Source organism: Enoplosus armatus, chromosome 23 (assembly GCF_043641665.1).
Source record: "Enoplosus armatus isolate fEnoArm2 chromosome 23, fEnoArm2.hap1, whole genome shotgun sequence".
NCBI lineage: Eukaryota > Metazoa > Chordata > Actinopteri > Centrarchiformes > Enoplosidae > Enoplosus > Enoplosus armatus.
The window spans coordinates 13554751-13576360 of NC_092202.1; the positions used below are offsets into that span (position 1 = coordinate 13554751).

The following is a 21610-nucleotide window of genomic DNA, read 5'->3' on the forward strand; positions in this document are numbered from 1 at the left end:
CCTTTAGTTAGCTTGCTGAGGATTAGGTCTGAAAAGTCTCTCATTTGCCTCCAAAGCCCTCAGGGATTCATTGGTGAAGAAATCCAGCTTCTCCACTGCTTCCATCTGAATTTTACTTTGGTATTTACTTTTATTGCAGCTCATGTCTGATGTCTGCTCTCTTTTATACCGTGCGACTGTCTCCTTGATTAATTTTACTTTTGTTGCTGGAGATATTGCACACTTATTTAGAGATATATGAAAGAAATGTTACATTTGACTTCCTGTCAATTTAAACGCAAGTTTGTGTGCATTTCAGCTTTTTAGATGTCTTTGGGTTTTGGATTGGGTTGAAAAGGTTAGAATAAAGAATTTGTATTCTTTTTTTTATCCCACACAGGATTCGAAGTCTTAGCGATAGGCCTCATCTTTGCACTGGGGCATCACATATACATAGGAAAGCTTTTGAGCGTTTTCCTCTGAAAAACGTTCTGCACATTCCCATATGAATCACAAAGTATCCTGAAAGGACTAGGATCCCAGTGGAGCTAGAAGCCTGAGGCTATGTGGGATACACCCTAATGGAAAACAGCTCAAGGATAAAGGTAATGGGTGGTAGACTACTGGAAGCTATCAATGGGATAAAAGGGACAAGCTTAGAGAGATGGGGTATATCCCGTGTCTGCGTGGAAGTGTCTGACTGAAATCGTATTTCTTCCCTAAGGCTAGATCTCACAACTATTACCAGTGTGAAACAATGCTCGCTCAAAGGAATTATTTGTCGAGTAAGGGCCAACCTGGAAATGGTATAGATTTAACAATCAGTGGTGTTTGCCATTTCCTGTAGCATGACCTCTTGAGGGATGATTCTTAATGTTCTCAAGAGATAATGTTGTGATATGTCTTCCTAGGTGCAGTAATATAACATTGAAAAAGTTTTAGAGCATGAATGGGATTTATTGAAACTTATTGAAATATGTTTTGCAATTCAAGCAGCATTCTAAGTCGTTTTCATTCTCGGCTTTTAGAAATTTTGTAAAAATTGTTTTTTTGTTCTTCTATCTCTCCATGTCCGAACACAGGCACTTTCCCTCTATGTGACAGAAAGATAGACGATATGAAGCTGAGTTTCGAAAGCAGGGACCACAAAGAAAGAAAGGATTAGAGACTATGTTGAGAGATGAGTGGAGGCAAAAGGCAGAGTCATGGCCGGTGATGATATAAACAACCTCCACTGTGCATCAAACATCCTTTGCTTGAGCTTGGGAGGGAGAGAGGAGGATATGAGGGAGCACAAAGAAAGAAAGGATGATGGACTGTGATCAGAGATGAGACTAGAGGAAAGACAGAGTCATGGCCAGTGATTATATAAACAGCCACTACTCCACATCAGACAAACACGGTTCCCATACTTCAGCTTGGCGAACGCTCCGTCATTCATGAAGGACTTTCAATCAGCGTGCTGGTCTCCTATCTGCTCTTTACAGTTGTAGCCATCTAAAATTTCAGCTGGACTGTGGCAGGGCCCAGGTTGAACCGTGGCTGATTCCTGCTGGATCCCTGCTGGATTCTAAGCAGGGATTTGATCCCTCCTCGATGACGTGGAAACCAGTTGCAATGCTTTATCTATCCTCCAGGAGGAGCAGCGATTACGGAAGCTGAAACAACTTACTGTCTTCAGACCATTTTTTGCCATTGCTGCTGGACATTTTCATTGACCCAGTGTACCTGAAATCAGCTCCGCTTATCGTATTTGATGTGTAAGAGGGAGTGTGCCTCCCACACAGAGCATATTTTTAATGAAGCGCTTGCTATTATCATATCATAAGGTCATGAAAATATTATGCTGAAGCTGTTTGCTTACATAAAATATAGATTATTGTTTTTAGAGAGTGAGCAAGCGAGACGGCTGAAAAAGATGAGCCTCTAGTTACTGATTATACATTCTCTTCTGTGCCATGAAAGTGCCAAAAGATGGGTTAGTCAAATGGGTGGGAAATTAGTGACATACAGTAAGACGTACACAAAGTACACCCTTTTTTTAAGGGAGTCTGGGAGGGAGACTTTCTCCACAGGTGACAAAGGAGTGTGTTGCGATTTAAATGGTGAAATCAGTGTGTCACAGTGTCACAATCACAGTGTGTTCACAAACATCTGCTGCTTATCTTGGCATGTAAGAAAGCCCAAAAACATTAGCATTAGAATGAACCTTTTTGTTCACATTTAATGGGCCATCGATGTGTCATCCTAACAGATCTGATAGCCCCCACGAGCCCTAACTTAATTTTCTTTTTGTTTACTTTTTTTTTTTTTTTACTTGATCTCGATATACCTCTGGGGGTTTTTTCACAAAAAACGACACTCATGCTGTGTTTGTCCAGGTTGTTATAAATGTTTAACAGTAAACTTATCCCATCCAGATCAGGGTTTGCTCAGAAATCCTCCATCACACAAATGAACGGAAACTTCCAAACATTTTTAGAAAAAGCAGCAAAGTCTCTCTCTCTCTCTCTCTCTCTCTCTCTCTCTCTCTCTCTCTCTCTCTCTCTCTCTCTCTCTGACTCCTGCATGGCTGCAAGAGTTAGGTATCATGTTTTTGGGAAGTGTGTCTAAAATAATGCACAAGACATCAAGAATTTGATGGAATCGATTATGGCATGCATGATTCGGCCCATGCACAGGTGAATTCAAGAGAGTGTATTCAAGAGAATCCCTTTTCAGCAACTGTGCTGGTGCATCATGAGAAATCTGGTTGTCTTGCTTACTTTTCAGCTACGCTGGGCACCCAATGGTGTGTTTCAGATTAATAAATGGCTGCTGTTATCATCAGATCTAAATGCTAAAAGCAACTGTAACTATGCAGGCTTCCCAACACATATGGGCCACATATAAAAAAGAGTTTTACCCCTTGAATCTCTAGAATGTAGAATATTTGCCTGACCTCATAGTTTTCCATAAATTGTATGCTGCTGTCGCTCAACATGCCTGCAGCTGTTCAATGAACCAGGCAAACACATTGAACCAGTCCAGTGTAGAGTCATAATAAAATATTATTGACCATGCTACAACTTAATACAGCAGTGTCCCATGAAGACCCAGGCCCAGCAGCCACAGCAGCAGATCAAAATGCCAAGCTCTCCACAGGGATGCCAGCCAAGCTAGAGGCTGTTTTACATTCTTGGGTAGCGCCTCATCTTCCTACATGGGGTTTCTAGAGTGGCAGGCTGCTGCAGTTTTATTTTCTAGCATTACAGATTGGTCTCTGCTGCTGTAGGGTAGCTTTTTTAAGTAAAGGGTCCTGCTGGAGCCTGATCTCCCCCTCACTGTATCATTAAGCCAGAGAGAAGTGTATGGGAGTCAGTGTCTCTCAGTTGGGGATCCTCTTTAAACTGAAGTCTCCTGTTCCCAATGGGAGGTGGTGTGGTTACAGTATGCTGGTTGAGGGTTCTCCACAGTCATATTACATTTCTTTAAGAAATAATATGTGTTTTTGTGAAATTACTGGGCCATTTGCGGGTTACATATACAGGGAAGCAGACTTAATTCTGTTTTGCAGTTTCTAAGATCAAGCTTCATTGAGGGTCTTCATTTGATTTTATCTCATAAATATTTTGCTTGAAGAGAAACAGGAAGACATTTATTTGAAGAAAAAGTAACATCTTTGTGTCCTCTCTTTTCCATGCATTCCCTTTGGATCCTCCTCTGAAGCTGAAGAGTATGCTGTTGAAGGTAAGACTGATGCTTTTACTCCTCAGGCCCTCTGATGGCTTCCCTTAATGCTGTCATGGATGCTGATGCTGGCTGCTTGTTAATGCTGTATGCATTAGAGGCATTGTCAGTTTGGACTGCGGTTATAAGTGACTTCCAGGGGGCCTAAATTACAGTTTCTGAATAAGACAGAAGTGACGGATGTGCAACCAAAATTATCCCTGTTTGTTTTATCTTGTCTTTCTTCATTTAATTTTGTTTTTATTGCGGTTTATTACTATGGATATAAGCATATGGTTGTATATTTCACTCAGGAATATCTTCACGTAAAAATGGAAAAATGTCAAGGCAGCTTGGCAATCTTGAATCAATTTACCAGGTAACAAGGTTTTGTTAAAGTTAACAAGATGTGACATGGTGATTTTGAGATGGCTTCCTGCTTCCCTCCCTGTCCTATCTGCAACAAAGGTGAGCGGAGGCTGCCAGTCGGGGCCCTCGAGGGGCCTCATTAGCCCTTGGGCCAGGCACTAAACTAGCGCTGGATGTAGCAGAGTAAATGGATAGAGCAGCCTAAGCGTGTCTGTCTGCACTTTGTATTGTTCAGTATGAGGTTCACCCACTGGCTGACTGAGTCCATTTGTCAGTCATATCAGACACCCAGATCAACAGAAACAAGCTTTTTAAGTTTATGTGTTGAACAATGAACTGGTGTCTAGGTGTCGGCGTGTGCGTGTGTTTGCATGTTTTGAAGTTGCATTTCCTCCTTGCTGAGCTTGAGGTGATGGATTACCAATCACACGGCCTGAGCCAGCAGGGGAAATCACTTTGACAAACACCCTCTTGCTTCAGGTTTTCTTTAAAGCTGAAAACATTAATGCTGCATTTATTTCTCAGTCTTTATACCGAGCATGAGTTGTTTATCTTGTTGCGTATTGGAAATATAAAAGCATATGCGCAGAACAGTGTCATATCATTTTTATCAGCTAACCCAGTGAACTCTTATTTGAATTGTGGTCTTTTCCTCATATGTAGAATGTGTGCAGACTGTTTGAAACTGGCATTTTCTCAGTTTGATCCTACATGAAAGATGCAAGCCTCCTGTAATGACTGAACGTGTCTGTGTGAGCGCCCTTGCAGCCGGGTCCCATGTCAGTACCGCTGAAGCCCTTGATGGGAAAATGTCAGGGGGAAGGTAGGGAACAGGGATAAATGGTGGCAATCGTACAATTCTGTCTGACGGAGTAGCCCCTCCAGACTGAGGTGAGGGGCAAGGACGCTTTGTGAGAGAGAGAGCAAGAGAGAGAGAGAGAGAGAGAGAATGAGCAGAGGTGGGTGATGAAGAGGGGTGATTTTACTCTGTGACAGACCCAAGGGATGGTTGGTAACTCCCTAGGGATCCTGGGTCCACATGTACAGATGTACAGTTCAGACTTATAGTACAAAATAGTGTAAATATTGTGGGCTAGTGTTTGTGTATTGGTATGTCAAGGCACAAACTCAGGCTTAACCGTTTAGCTCAGTTTTCTTAGTGATTTGAAGTATGTTCTGCAGACATCCTTTTGCACTAGGCAAGGGCATGTGTTGTAGGTTAAGCCTCCTATTAATTATGTGGGCTCCCAGCAATTTGAGAGGGGAACACCTCTCCTTGTGTAGAGGTCTAGGTGTTTTCTCCAGCAACACCATAACTCTAATATGAAAGATCCCTTGGGTTTTTAAAGAATTCTAAAAAGCTTTGGAGTTTAGCTTGGCTCAAAGTGAAAAGTCCTAAAATGTAAATGCTAACACCTCAATTAATTTGTGTTCTCTGAAGTCCTGTAAATTAATTAAAAACAAGGAGTAGTGTTCCCAGTTCCCAGCGTGTTGTGTATCAACAAGACAGCTCGATAAATTTATTTACTGGCTCATTGTCTGTGATACCAAACCCACAGAGTGCTGCTGCACTCCTTTCTCCTATTTTTAGGGTTTCCCTGTGAACGTATTTGGTCTAATTAGTGTCAGTGACCATGTGTTCAAAGGGTGGTTGAGATTGATGATGCAGAGAGACGTTGAAAGCCCCAGAGAGGCCAGTGCCCCTGGAAGGCGGCCGGTGGCCCTCGCTCTTACACTGTAGGCCCTCGATTGATGATCTGCCTGCGACACTGACCTGTTTTTACTGGCGAACCAGCCGCGCATTGCCATCTGTGTGTACTGATAGCCAAGCACGTCCTCTCCCTGGAGGACCGCATGTGTGATGTATAGTTTCACTATGTAAGCACAGGTTTACCTCATTGCCTGATTTGGTGATGTTCCTGTAGAGGCTAATAAAGAAACGGTGCTAAAGCTGAAGGCAGTGGTAGCCGAGGTTCAAGTCAAGTCAAGTAGGGGCAGTTGGTTGTGCAACAGTAAAAACAGTAATAACACTCAATATCACACAAAAGCTGAAGGCAGCGATAGCCTTAAGGTCAGATGGATGGGCTTATGACCTAGAGGTAGCCATTTTAACCACCTGGACCTATTGGGAGAATGCAAACTGCCAACTGGGTGCCCTTGTGTAAGGCACCTTACTGCAGCAGGTTGTGTTGGTGCTGCCAAGGGTGGTTGACAAAGAAAGACTGTAGTTGTACTGATTATTTTTATATATATATATATATATATTTTTTTTTTTTTAGTTTTTGAGTGGTTTAAATGTATGTAAATGTGAAATAGAGAATGTCTGAAATAGGCCTGTGTGTGTTCAGTTGACTCTCCCTGGACTGGTTAAGAAATGGTTACAAAAAAGAAACAAGAAACTGAAGAAATAATACATTGCCCTGGCAGTAAAATGCATGCTTTCCATTCAGATGCTGAAGGATAGCCATTTTTAATTTCCCCCCAGCTGATGCTCTGACAGACCATGACCATGAACAGAGCTGAGAGAAGAGAAAAACGGCTCATATGTAGCTGGACAGCAACAGATCAAGCCTAACCCTGGTCAGTGTGGCTGGCCTCTTAGACTGGCTGATAGATTTAGTGACCCGGCGCTGTTTGGGTGAAGGATGTTCCGAGCTGCCCATGCTGATCTTAATCAATCTGATCAAGGCTAATGATCTTTTCTCTCTGAGCCACGCAGACCAACTTAATCTCACCTTCGGGGGAGGGCAATAACAATTTTTTGCTTTTCCCCAGTGTAAAAAATGGACTTTGATGTTGGCTAGAGATACAGGATTATAGATTTGAGTGGGGCCTGTAGTTATAGGAGATTACTTTGGATCATCCAAACCAGATTATGGATTTTGTTCTTATTTGCTTAGGAGAAATAAAACAAAATCATAGACCAAAAACTTGAATGTTTTCTAAATGCATGTGCGTCAATGCCACAGAAGGAGAAAACAGAGTGAAGCAAATATTAAATGTACTGATGTCATTGTGGTATTAACCTAGATTTTGTTTGTCTCTGGAACAAATGGTGCTTGTACATGATCCTTTTTCAAATTCCAACTGCTGTTGTTATTTTGAATACCATTGGCTAAAAGGCCGACCACCTGGGTGTGTGATGATTGATGAATGTTTTGATCTTGCCAAAAAATGATATATAACAATTACGAATGAGAATGATGGGCATTTATTTATATATAATGGAATAGCATAACAATGCTATTTGTCCATTCTTTCCGATCAATAAAGCTTAACTGTGCATTTTTCATTGAATGCGCAAGGGATTTACAGTGTTCAAACAAAGCAATCGATTGTGGAAGATTGCCGGCTAGCTTTTTTCTGGCAAGTACTTGAAAAGGATGGGCTGCAAATAAACAAACAAACACACATGCACACAGTAACCTCACTGGAAGGAGAAAATGACCGTGGAGTGGAAGGGTGGAACAGAACTCAATGGTTTCTTTCTTCAGCTCTGAAATTACTCAGGATTCTTTGGACTGTAGGATGCCTTGATGTTGCCTCTGCCTGCCCAGCCTCTGCCAGATGTTTCAGTGAGATTAAGCCTCCTCAGGTCCTGGAGGAGCCAAAGTCCAGCCATGCCTGCTCTCACAAGACGTTAATTTCACCCCACTCAGCTCGCACTCTTTTCTCTCTTCTCTTTGTGATAAGAAAAAGAGTCTAAAGGGACGGAGTGGGCGTCCACTTGGGAGCAACTCCAGATGCTTCAGTGTCAACATGCGTGGCCACAAGCAATGCTGCTTGCTATGATGGAGAGTGAAATGGATTGGACAATGCGTGGCCCGGAGCTCTGGTGTTGCATAGTGTTTGTATGTGTGTGTGCAGAGCACTCGTGTGGCAGAGTTTTTGTCTGTTTGCTTTTGCATTTGCAGAGTAGTACTAGCACTATAAAACTTTAAAATTGCTACACATTCCCTAGCTAAGCCTCTATCTGACACTTCTATACATACAGTATATATTTAGTTCACTTCGTAGTCATGATGCTTTCCAACATAAGAGTTTTGTAAAATTGTTCCCCAAGTTAGTTAGATTCTTTTGACTCACCTGATCTTTCCTATTCAAGCCCTTTCGAGTAACTGAAAGGTTGCAGCAGCCTTCATACGATTTGAACTGACACACCAACACCACTGTTTTTAGCATATTACATTCTTTTTGAAAACAACCGCCTTTAGTTGACTGTTTTCTCTCTACCTACCACACACACATCGTCACTTCAGCACTTCTACTGTATTACTATGACATACCTCAATGAGCTTTGGAAGGGATTTCAACGCTTTCTTCAAAGTACTCCTTTGTCCTGTGTACTGAAATGAAAATTTGTTGTGCACCTCTGTGCCGTTGTTGCTTTTGAAATAGAAATGTCTTGTAAGCATTTCCCAATGGACATTGGGGTTACGGGGTATTTGGAGTTTATATTGCCTCATCTCTCATATGGTTGTCTTCACCACCTAATTTATGCCCGGTCAGGGATAGTCTTCGTAATCCTCCTCTCTTTTTGATCCCTCTACAGCTATCACTCTATGACTTTTTTTTCTCCTCTTCCTATCCCCTTATCCCTACACCTATCTTTAGCTTTATCCCTGTCTCATCAATCTCCCATTTTGTTTTGTCTTTGTTTTGCCACCTATCTGTACTCTCGACATCTCTTCCATCCTTTCCTTCTACCAATCATCCCACTGTTTTTTCTTCTGTGCTCTCTTCTTCATCTTGATCACCTTCTTCCCATCCTCTGGTAGATAAACTTAAAAAAGGTTGTAGCTAAGAGGCTTATTGGCGAGATGCCTCTATAGGAAGCTGTGACATGCAGCTCTAGTGGGATATTGAAGGCTATATAGAGTGAACCGGAGAAGAGAATGCAAAGGAATAAGAGGTGGATCCAGGTTTATTTCTGTCCCTTTTGAATCTCCAATGCCAGTAATTTCTGCAGATTGACACTGGTCTGTAAAATACAAAAAAACAACAAAAAAAAAGAGTTATAATCAAGTATAATAGAGCTGTCTGAACTGACAGGATTGTTGCCACTTTGTTTACACTGGAGCCAACAATGCCAAACATACTTCTTTTCCATGATTCAACTCTGGGCTATTGACAACTTTTCTGTGCTCTTGCAGCCATGGTGGTGATGCTGGTGCAAGCGATGAGAGAGTTTTAACTTTTAACTTGTGGCCATGTGCATTGTCCTGAGAATGAATCCAACCCAACTAGAGCTACATAGAATTTTAATGAACACATTCAAAGAGAGACATCAAGATACAGCATGAGCTGGATAGGTTTTGTCTTGTATAGGTATTGAGAAGTATCTTAAAGCATACATTTATGTGTGTGTGTGTGTGTGTGTGTAGACTGGCATGCTGGGGGCATACATGTATGTAGAAGCTGACACATTCCTATTGTCCTCCCACTGTCACTCTCATAACCAGATTTGTCCATTGCTTCAGTCAAAAGTCACTGCTTTATACTTTCTTTCGTCTCTCTCCACAAACCTCACCATTATTTCCAGAGTGTTTGAACACTCCTGTTGTGTACCTGCAGCCTTTTCTGAATTCAATTATGCCATGAAATGCCACTGACTGCAAAAGCTAAGAGTCCACGCCGGCCAGGTGACACTGTGAGAGATTGCATTTGGACAGAGGCTGGTGAAAAGTCCATCTCCTGCTCGTCCCCGAGCCGACAGCCAGTGCTAAGAAAATAAAAGCACTCACTCGCACTTCCATCCGGCCGCTGAGCCAAAAGGTTGAGGAAAGTGGTTTCTGCAACATTTTTCTTTCTCGAAGGAGTCTGCATGTGTTTTTCCGTGTGTAAATGTGTTCCTCACAAGACAGGCTTTGCAGTTCCCTTGTATGTGTGTGTGCATCAGTGGTACATGCATGGGTGCCGGCGTGTGTTTACCCACTGATGTCTAATACCACACTGTCGTATAAATTTAGTCTCAATGCCTGAGTCTTTCTCAGTCCAACGCACACAGGTTCTTCACTCGAATGTGTCACCAGGTGAATGTTTGTTTCGACTGTTTGGGGCCTGCCTTTATTTGTTGTTCAACATTCATTTAGCAAGGCCTACAATTATGGACTGTATGAAAGGCTGTTGGTGGCACTGAGGCAGGGCGGAGAGAAATGATCTGGTAAAATTGAGATCAATAGGCCGGTGAGATGAATGAGGGTGACCAATAAAAGAAGGCAAATGGGGAATAGAGCTATTCTCTCCTCATCCCTCCCTCAATTTCATAATGGGAAAATAGTAACACTTGAGTGAGCTTGTTTTGCAGCTTGAATGTAAAATTATATTCTTTTGGGATTCAAGTAGGATAGATTGGAGAATGTATTTTTCTCTTGCTTCATCCTCCTTTTTCATTTTTTCTCCCTCTGCGATCACTTTTCTTTTTGTCGTCTTTTGCAACCACCATCTTTCTCTCTCAACATGTTTTAGTTTCTCTTGCACCTTCTATTTCTTGGTATCGCCTTTATTCGTTTGTTTGTTTCTGTTATTTTGATTCTTCTCCTTTTGTTTTTCAAGTTAAATTCAGTTACCTATAAAAATAAATGTATGTTTTCTCTATTAAAGCTGGGGTAGGCCATTTTCTGGAAAAGGCAAAAAGCAGAAGTTTAGTTTCCTCTCAGACCACTTGAATTACAATATACTGAAAGCTTATTACGTATTTTGTGCCCAATGATGCCAAAATAAAACTGCCTACCCCAGCTTTAATGGAAGGGAAGGTGCATGGCATCGGCCTTTTTAGATTACCCAGATTACTGGGTTTTGAAGGATGCATTTATGGCATTTAACTGCTATCTCAGTGGAAAATCAGAGCAAGCCAAAGCATATCTTTTGGATTACATTTTTGTTTAATTGACATCCCTGCTCAGTTTTCTTGACCAAGTTCAAGCCTTTTGTCAGTACACACTTGAGGAAAGCTGCTGAAATGTCCTTTAGCAAAACACAGAGGGGTTGCTGCACTGTAGCTGATCCTGACCTTTGACCCTCCTGTGGATGAGCAGGAGATAGATAAAATATCAGAAGTCGGATCTATGTTGTCTAAAATATGTTGTAATCCAAACATACAGTATCTTGCATAACAGTTAACAGCCGTTAACCAAAAATGCATTGTTGATGCACACATCATGATCAAAATGTGCCGCAGAGCTGGTTGTTGTTGTATTGATAAAGATTTGTTAGCTTGTGCTGAAAATGGAAGGCAGGAGATAAAAGCACTCGACTGTATTAAAACCTAATAAGAAATCTTACTCTTTAGGCTCAAACTAACAAAATACTTGACTTAAAAATCTAGATGTATGTTTTTCTCATTAATTCTGTCTCTAATATCAAAGTGTATGGTGTGTGCCTTGGGGAAGAGCCTCTCCACTTCATTTTTCATATTTGGATACAATGTTTTTGTTGACAATTTGACATAAGCCCGGGATTTAGTGTTCTTAGATTCAAGCCAACGATTTAGTCTAACTTCTCACTACAGCAACAGCCCCAAGCTCAAATCTGCAAAGTCACAGTTTAAATCAGTCTTGGATTAGGACCAAGTTTACCTAACCCGTGAACGTAGATTCAGACATGGCTGCACAGATTGGTGTTCAAATTGTACATTACAATCCTGTCTGCTACTGAAACACACTTTGTCCAACTCTCCAACTCTTTAATCCTTAACCAACCTGCATCCATATAGAAATAGATGGGGGAATTTTGATATTCATTGATATGTCACAATTTGAAAAAGGCAAGGATTGCCATCTTAAAATGTGGAAATCAAATCTGCATCAGTCTAGAGAGTTTGTAGCTCTTCATATCTCAGTAATAAATCAGCATTAAATGTAATCAAATAAATGGTGCTTATAATCCCCATCATTTTGCATCCTTACTGTGGATATAGAGAGTATATCTTTCTTGTTTTAAATTCCATATAAATATATATAAAGTAATGGAATAGATGGACAAGCATTTAAAATTGTATTATTCAAGGTATATACACCAGTCTGAAGTCCACTATTTGTCATTTTGTCACTTACACACACACATAATAAGAAACTGAACACTGAGTGGGTGCTCTCTTGTCCTATATAAAAATCAACCTTTATTAGTTGGTGTAAAATGGAAATGGCCCCCATCCTGACAAAACACAGACATTTCATTACATTCCAGTTTGAAATTTGTTTTGCTTTTATATTGCAGGCAAGTGTTCTGGTAATAGTTATTTTAGTGAATTTCTGCTGCTCTAGGCAGCTCCCAATTGATGCTGAAAAATGAGCCCATCCTGGATTCGAACTCAAGATGACAAAACTACAAAGTCAACACTTCGGCAAACTGTACAACAAGGCTTTTCTTCATTTATCACAGGCTGGCTCCTGCCAGGGTCTGCACACCACTGATTAAATAAAACTGTCCTGCTTAAGTTTCTTTGGCTCATTTTTTTCCGGCATTTATTAAAAGTTTTCACAAAAATGTTTTCACCAGTGTTAGATTAATATTTGCTGCTCGCGACTGCAAGCTTCACAGCTCTAACTCTCCTCCATGATGAACTGGTGTGAACTTTTTAGAAGTATCAGGCTTCAATTAGCATGATTTAAAACCAGCTTTATGGAGTTGCCTTCTATGAAACCCTGCTTTTTGTGGCCTTCCTTTGTGCAGTTGCAGACTAGTTTATGATAAACAAAGCAGACATCTCTGAGAAAAAAAAGTAGCTGAACTGTCCCTTTTACAACATTCCTGCCGACAGGGCTCCCCCGTTTTTATTTTCTCTCCACTGTCAGTGTGGCCTAACCGCTATGATGAGTTGTTATCAGAAACACCATGAATTTGTTCAGCAGCTGCCACAAAGCCTCACTGCGTACAGCTCGTATTTATTTATCTGTCGCCTCTCCAATCCTCCAAGGGCTAGAGAGGAGGAGCCTTAATGCCACAGACCCTAAGTGCTCCCGTAGTGTGCCGGCTTAGGCCTGGTCTGCTTGCTTTCTCAGCATGTGATCATCGGATAGGGAGAAGTAGAAACGACGGGAGGAAAGGGAACACGGGTTGGAGGGAGATGAGGGTCAAGGAGCAGAGGAAATGAGTGCAAAGAGAGGAAGAAATAGATATAAAGGGATAGGAAAACAAGAGGCAAGGGATAGAGCGAGGTAGAGGAGAAATTGGGGGAAATCTCAAGAGCCGAGGCGTTAAACCAGCAGGCTGTTTCAGTGGAAGGAGACATGGCCTAGATACTTCACTAAGATTCACTGTTAATGACTGTTCAGGCCAGGGTTGCATTTTGTCAACTAAGCCAGTGTCATCCACAAAGTATTTTTTATATACCATGTGACCATTCAGCCCTGTGTGTGTGTGTTTGTCTTTGGGGGTGGGGAGGTGCAGGGACAGCACCTCTTGGTGTAGCTATGAATTTCATACATAAACCATCGTCACATGATGTCTCTAACATGTGTGTTAGTACACATCCTCCAAGGGTGTACCACTTGTTGTGATGTCGCATCAGCTGAGACATGCAGCATCCCGAAAGCTTTTGGCATTGAACGTAAAATATGCCCTAAAAAGTCATCAAACCCAAGCTCTCAATTTGGTGGATAATCTCCCCAACTATCCGGTCATGCAGAATACACCTTGTCGTGCTTTGGATATTGATATCGAATCAAATACATTCTCTGCTATATTCTTTGGAGCTATTTCTATTTGAAATTCAGACCACAAGTCCTTGTATCAACAGGTCAGGCAGTTTTATTGTCAGGATTGTTTGAGTCATCAGTCCTGCAAAATGAACATTTAGAAAGCAAGCAGTGTACCAATCCTGGTGCCACAGGTGGCCACTAAGCTTGTACTCTAGATTGGGCCTCTAAATCTATCCTACCAATTTGATTTCTGCAGGTTTCAGCAGGAAACTGAAAGAAAGACAACCATTTGTTTTCATGGCTTGACAGTTGGCAATGAATGAAACCGATCCAATCCCCCAGCACTCTCTTGCTTCTTCCTTTTTGCTCTGTCCTCTTTTGCTGACTTGAGACGGACAAATAAACATGCTTACACCTGTGAAGAATCCGGAGTGTATCCACATCATTCTGTCATAGATTGAGCATGCGTGCAGGTGTCAGTGAGTGTATGTGTGTGTGTGTATGTGAGTGAAAGAATGTGTTTGTGCATGTGCAGGGCCCAGATTAAGCTGTCACACAGGCTGTGAGTGGTCCCAGACAGGCTGATCAATGTGGGGCCAGCTTGCAGATAATGAAGTGGTTAGGTGTCCCCTGATGCCTTTAATTGAACAAGTGTCGCTGGCTCGGCCCATCTGGACAGACGGCATTCTGGGAATTGGGTGTTTTCATGTGGACCGTGGTCTGAATGGCTGGTAAGGAAGAGTAACTTTGCGGCCCTGTGACCCTGTAAGTATAGCTCAGGAGACAGTAAAAGGGTAACATTTGGGAGGACAAACTAGCAACATTAATCTTTTGGCTTAATGTGCAGAGTCTGTACTGTACTGTGAATGTAAGCCTGCTTGTTCACGAGTGTGTGCTCCTTCTCAAAGGAATTACGTTGTGCTCTGTGATACTAACATCCAAGTCCTTAATTCATCATTTCTCAGTTCAGTAAGGCTTTCCCTCACAACTCCCCCACTTTGTGTCTGTGTTGGATCATCTCACACGGGCAGAGAGAGGGGGGTAGTTTTTCATCTAAGTCAATATTGTTTGACTTCATATGGAGACATTTTAGCAAGTGCTCTCCCGTCTTTTTTGTGAGTGTATATTCAGTCCATATCTCTGGCTTTCAGGACCAGTGTAGGTGGATAGCACTGCCGGCTGTAAAAATTGAGTCCAAGTTCCAGTTCAATTGGAAGTGCACTTCCTGTACTGTCGCAGCCACAACTTCAAGTCTCTGAATATGCTGTGGTCTTAGTTCCCTTAAGATATGAAAATGGAGCAGTGTGTGAAAGCACATTTATTTACATCCTGGAGGACCAAAGGCATAACCAGAAACTGCCTAAGGGTATTGCTTCAGCGTGCAGGGAGAATTTATTACAATCGAGGAATCCTTTGTTGCATGTGTAGGCCATGTGTTTTACTGTTTAATTCTTTACCCGTGTCAAAAGCCCTATTGTGAAATCTGCAGGCACTAGAGAGTGCAAGCGGAACAATTCAGCACCTTAAGCGAGTGGCCCAGTTGAATAAGATAAGGTCAGAACTCCACTCCTGATTTAGAGGATACAGAGCGGCTCCCATCTGGACACTGACAAGAGCAGCCTCCCTCCTCTCTCCAAGCTCAGTCAATGAAGAGACCTTCTTCCTGCCTTGTTCGCTGCTTCTCCTCTCCATCAGACAGAGCCCCTATACACTATTCATAAACTTGGGCTGAGGGTTGTCTGACCTTTTTGCTGAAATGTTAGGGCAAATTAGTTGTCAGAGTAGTGGACGTGGCAGCAATGCTAAGCCCCAGCTCCAGTCGCATACACCTCCACCTTCCTTCCTTCCTATTTTTCACCTTTTCACAGGGTGCCCTTTCTGCTGCTGTAGCGATAGTCCCACCACCACCACCGTGGACAGACATTTCTGGCTCTGTTACTGTCATAGAGTTCTGATTGCAGAATATGGTGGGCAGACAGGACAGTAAGTATTTTGAACCATGATATTCACACAGATTCAGTTCAGCAAATACAGGCAAATGCAAGTGGTTCACACACTGGCATATGCCCACTCTCGGAAAAGCTTATCAAATGCAATACAAAAAAAACACAGCCACGTGGTCCATTCCTGCTGAAAGCTATTCCCCCGGTAAACTGTAGGTCAGTCCTTTCAATCAGAAAATGAATTTGAAAAATTATCTACAGCCGTCTGCTGCGCATCCTTCGTGAATCACCGCCCTAATTCAGTCTATACATCACAAACCCTTGAATTACTATCACCTACTTTTACCCGGAATACAGAGCAGCTTATAATGAGCCCAAATGCAAGCAGCACCCTTTTAAAGCAGAGTAAACACTAAGCTTGCTCAGCCGCTGGCCCCCAGAGTATACGCATATTCATTACCTTACGTAATAGCTTTTTAAAATAAACACCACTGCATTCAGCAAGCATTAGTTATTCCTGCATAGTAATTAGCTACTCGAGACTACTTTTTGTGTACGTGTTACTGCTGGTGCACTTTCAAATCACCGAACAACAGCAAAACTTGGTGGTTATTCAGGAACAAGCCACACATTTATGTTTCCAAAAGACTCAAACTATGAGGTAACAGATTTGTACAATCTCACGTGGTTTTTATGTTTTTTTATGCTGCTGGATTTTATTGCCTTGATAGTAGACTGGAGGATAGAGGATAGTAATGTGGCAATGGAGGAGCTGTCTATACTGTACTAGGTAGCCACTTAGATCTGATCAGATACAGGCAGGTTTTCTTCCCTTCCCCTTGCCAATGTGTCCTCTGCATGAACTTGATCTTATCTTAGGGTTCAGTGCTAAAACTCATCCCCTCTCCCCATAGGCCCCTTGCTTTTACTTTCTGACCTTAGCCTGACACTGATCCTGCCTTTTGAAGACAAGTGAAGATCAAGTGGGGATCAAGGGGGTTAGTCGTCCAGGTGATACAGGTTTTTTTTTTTCTTTTCTTCCCTGTCTGTGGTTTGTGTTTGTCTGTTCTCTGTGGGTCGATGAGTCCTGCATGTTAAACTCGTGCAGTAATTGGGTGTGTGCCGGTTTCGCAGCTGGCTCCAGCTCATCATTCAGCTTGAGAGGAAATCTATGGCAGGGTGATAAACATATCGCTAAGTAAGGCGATTGTAGGCCTTTGAGTGCCATTGCGCCCAGCACTGTGTACACAGGATGACAGCGCTGCATGCAGACATATGCACACACAACTGTCACCTGAGGTCAGCTTTTTCCCACGGTAGCAGCATTACACATGAGCAAAGACCAGAGTGTATGTATTTTTCTTTCCTTAAAATTATTATCTATGGTTTCATTTACACCTTGCATGCGCTGATACGCCGAGAACTGTCTCCACACACTCCAAAGTTTGTCATGAACCATACCTTACTGTTTAAAGAGCATTCATATCCAGCTTTGAGTTGCTTGGCTTAAACACAATTATCGCTTCTCACCCTCTCCACACACTGAGCAGGCAAACCATCCAGTGTTTACCTGCCTACATAGCAGTTACAGTCACCATATAATATCCCGCCTGCCCTTACTGTTTACTAAAGGCCATGATTAAGTGCCATGATGAAAAGCATCAACATCCATTTCATCCATATTTGATGAGTGAATGCCTCCCTCCCATTACACACAACAGGGGGAAGCTGTAATCAACATTCACACACACTGTGAATAATTATTTACCCAGATAATGGCTTGTGTTTATGCAAGCACAGAAAAAGGTTGATCCATGTTTTTTTTTCTTTCTATGATAAAGACAACTCTGATTAGGTAATAGCATGACTGATTTCCTGTTGTTTTTATTGTTTGGGTTGTTCGGGCTGCCTCCTGATCTGTCAACTAAGATCAGTTATTAGCCCACGTCACGGAAAAACCTGCACCAGTACAAACTTATCATGCTGCTGTTTGACCGCAGTAAAGATTCTGTAGCGGAGTGAGCAGGGGTGGCAGAGGGTGCGGCTGCCGGTTCTCTCAGTTACGAAGGGGCCCACCTTGGGCCCAATCTGCCTTACGAACATGCTTTTTTGTTGTTCAGTTGAATATTTTTGTTTGCTTGTGTGTCTTTGTGTGTGATTGTGGCAAAAAATAAAAAGTCAACATCTCATGACCTTGGCAAGGCTGAGCTATCCAGGTCTTATTTTACATCCATGGTTGTCTCTTTGACTTGTGTGTAAGAGGGCTAGTTGTTTTCTGTCTGTGTTGGCTAAAATGGGGAAAAAGTCCAAGTCGGGTGCACTAAAGCGTAAGGAGCAAGAGCAGAGGAAGAATCTTGCGGCCTTGTGTGTTCCGCTCACAAACTTCTTCTCACTCTCAACAACTCAACCCTGCCATGTCTGGCAAGTGTCCTGCTGCTAGCTCCACTACTAGCCAAGCAAGTGAAAATGTTAGCAAGGAGCATGCAGTGAGCGCTGTACAGGTAGCTGTGGTCAATATGCAGGAAAGCAAACTTGATGATGATGGTCGTGAGGATGAGATTAATGAAGACACAGCTGTAGTTAGTGATGGAAGTGGAAATGATGATAATGATGATGATCATGATGCTAATGATGGTAGGCCTATGGAAACTGCTGCTGCTGGGCTGTGAGCTCCTCCAATTTCTCCTCTGAATCTGATCAATGTGTCTCAGGCAGCACTGCAGGTGGGCACCTAACCTCTGCTTTTTTCAAACTTAATACTGAAGAGCAGTCCCCAAGGGATCCCTTCTTTTTCAGCTAGCAAGACACTGAGCTACATCATAACAGAAGTTAAAGCAGCAAAGTCATTGTCGACTGTCGACTCCACTATTGACGTTACCAGGATAGATTAGTTCTCTCTGTCCCGCAGATATGTCACTGAAACTGGCAACAGTATTCAGCAATGCAGACAAATGTTACGATGTGCTTGTGATTGCATTCCATGAATTAGGTCTGGATGTTATAATAAACGTATCCAGGGCAAGGCATACAATGGCGCAAGAACAATGTCTGGTCATTTATCAGGGCTGCAGGCGAGGGTCAAACAACTTTGCTCCCAGAAGGCATTTTACACACAATCTAAACCTCATCCTCCTGAATGCAGCATGTTCATTGTGTAGCGCAAACAGTTTTTTGGTACACTGGAATTGCTCTAATGTTTCCTTACTTCCAGCCCTCCACGATTTAAGGTCCTAGAGGAGGAACAGGCTAACATGCAGCTGGACGGAACTATGCTAACATTAAAAAATCTATCAGATACCACGTGGGCATCCAGGAAGCAGGCCACCAAAGTGCCTACCTGCTATACTTTCACGTCTGAAGCGGATGGTCTACTTCACAAGCTAAGCACATTTGAATTCATATGTATGCTGTGCTTTTGTAATGCTATACTGCAGAAGACGTACATGTTATCCAACTACCTCCAAAAATAATTGCTAGATGTCAGCACGGCTGTCCAGCTGATTGACACTGACAGATCTCAAGGAAATGCACACTGATTTGTCATTTGGGTGGGTTGATTATATGGCTTGATTGTGTAGGCTATATGGCTGTGTGGCTGTATGGGCATCCAACATCACTGAGTGTCAAACTGTGTATTCATTTGCCTTCTGTCCTCCTTCCTTCTGCCTCGCTAGTTTGGTCTGCCTTACTTTTTTATCATTTATCTGACTGAGGTTTGAGCAGATTATTGGTAAAACCCATGGCGGCGACTATGGTTCTGAAATAGGCTATCAGCAGTTGTGCTGCTTAAATATCAGCAGGTTGCTCTTTAATGATAAATTCATGGCGCTGTCCATGGTGCTGAAATAGCACACCTCATTGCAATCTGCATTTCTCTCCATTCCACCCTTCCATCTCTGTAAGCTTCCCCTTGCATCTCCATACAGCCCATAGGCTGAAACAGGGCCCACAACAGGTCTTTGCAATGAGCCATCGGTGCTGCGCCTGTGTGGCATAATAACTGATCAAATGTCTATTATGCACTCTGCTCACACATAGACTCAACAGAGGGGTAGATCATGGCTGCACTGAGCTGTGTTATGCTCAATTTCAGAGTCACCCTGTAAACCTTAGATTTTTATGAGCTAGACCCCATTTCTGCAGGGCAGCACCACATTAAAGAGAATGTGAATCCACAAATGAGGTCAGCAGAGCGGGCTGTTACGTTAGGGGCATAGGAATCATAGTGTCTGACTCCTACCTATTACAAATGGCACGTCAAGATTAGCATATTGAAATTGAGAGTGATTATTAGAATTAGTATATCAGGACAGGGTCACATTGACACTGCAACATACTCTCAGTTGCCAGTTTATTAGGTACACCTAGCTAAAACTAATGCAGTAAACAATAGTAAATACAACAGTCAGTAAATCCTACCTTCATGAAGATTATAATGTTCAGTTTTTGTTGAAAATGTTTTCGAGAGGTATTGATTTAACTCTATAAAAAAATGACTGTAATTTGATCAGCTGTCCAGTCATAGCTCAACTTATACACAAAAAGACTAAAAGTCTGGACCCACTAGCAATAGAGGGTTGCGCCATTTGAAAGAGCAAATGCCAATGGGAAAACACTTGCATTGCTGCAATCCAGCCAACAGCCAGGGAAACAGGAAGAACAAGAGGTAAAAAACAACAACACAACAACAGGTTGAGTTTTGTCTCCTTTTTCCCCAGCTGCTTGGTTGAGTTTTTGCCCATGCATGGACTGGCATCTCAGTGGCTACAAGTCCTGGTTTCTCAGGACCATTCAGCTATTATTTCACCAAATTCATATTGACCCTTGTTCCCTGTAGCATCACACGTAGTTTTAAAAGGAACAGGAAGTACTCTTTGCACTCCACTTAATGGTGATGTGCCATTTCTGTCATTGCACACTGCTGTTCTTCCATTTCACTCGACACTATGTACTTTCTGTAATGTGTAATGCAAATGGTGCAGTGACAGTATTTCAAGACTCCTCTAACATTTCTCCTGTCAGTTTTCTCTTAACTTTTTTTTTATATTATAGTCGTGTTTGCTATGTTATGGTAATGTGTAGGAGGCAACTGTTGACTGTTAACAAAGAAGGGAATGTGACGGCTAGCCTCAACATTAGCAGAAATTAATTGGGATTTTTACACAAGTGTATCAGAAGGTAACAGACGGCCACACTAGCCATTAGTCCTCTAAGCAATCCCATAGACCCCGAAGAGACCAATTTACCTGCTATTTACTGCCACAACAATCTTAATGGGAGACAGAGGACACTCAGAATGGCATATCTTGTTATTGCTATTTCCCTGCTTAATTATTGTCACCATTTGGGGGCCCCAATAGGGCTGTCCTCTCTGCCCCTGTTTTTTTCCGCCTTCACCCTATAATAACCCTGTGTTATTGGTAGCCATTAGTGTTCTCCATGGTGAACTGTACACTTTATATCCACAGCTGCCAAACTCTTATCAAGACAACCTTCCCTAGGCAATACAGATTAGCACATCTAAGAAGCTAAATCTCCAAAGTAACCGATGCACTATTTATCCCACTCATACAGCAAGTCTAATAGATGTGGCTTGACTCTTCTCCTCTCATGGAAAATAACTGAATGTTGTGAAATGCAATAAGCAGCTCAGTTCTGTAGCAGAGACACTCTCTAGCAACATCAACATGTGTGTCGTTGTGCATATTTGGTCCTTTACAATTTCTACTTGTGAGTGAAGCACTGTTTCGTACTCATTTATCTCATTGTGGGCTGCTGTGGGTGAAAGGATCACATACATAACAAGCCTACATTTCAGATGCCACAGTCTTATTGTAGTCATTCACTGGACCCAGGTCTCTTTGAGAGCAGCATGTGTATAACTACTGTTGGCAGAATGCATAAACTATGCTGGGGCCAGGGCTTACAGGGCCGTTAGCCTCTCTGTCTCTGTCAGAGAGTAGATTTGCT

The 21610-nt window shown here is 42.3% G+C and overlaps 1 protein-coding gene across 2 annotated transcripts in view; it reads left to right on the forward strand.

The window, feature by feature from the left end:
• Positions 1-21610, forward strand: part of nrxn2b (neurexin 2b) — a 506666-nt gene that overhangs the window by 35818 nt on the left and 449238 nt on the right. For both annotated transcript variants that reach the window (XM_070929958.1, XM_070929959.1), the window contains exon 2: positions 3688-3708. In XM_070929958.1, coding sequence (XP_070786059.1) covers positions 3688-3708 — 21 coding nt within the window. The remainder of the gene's footprint in view (positions 1-3687; positions 3709-21610) is intronic.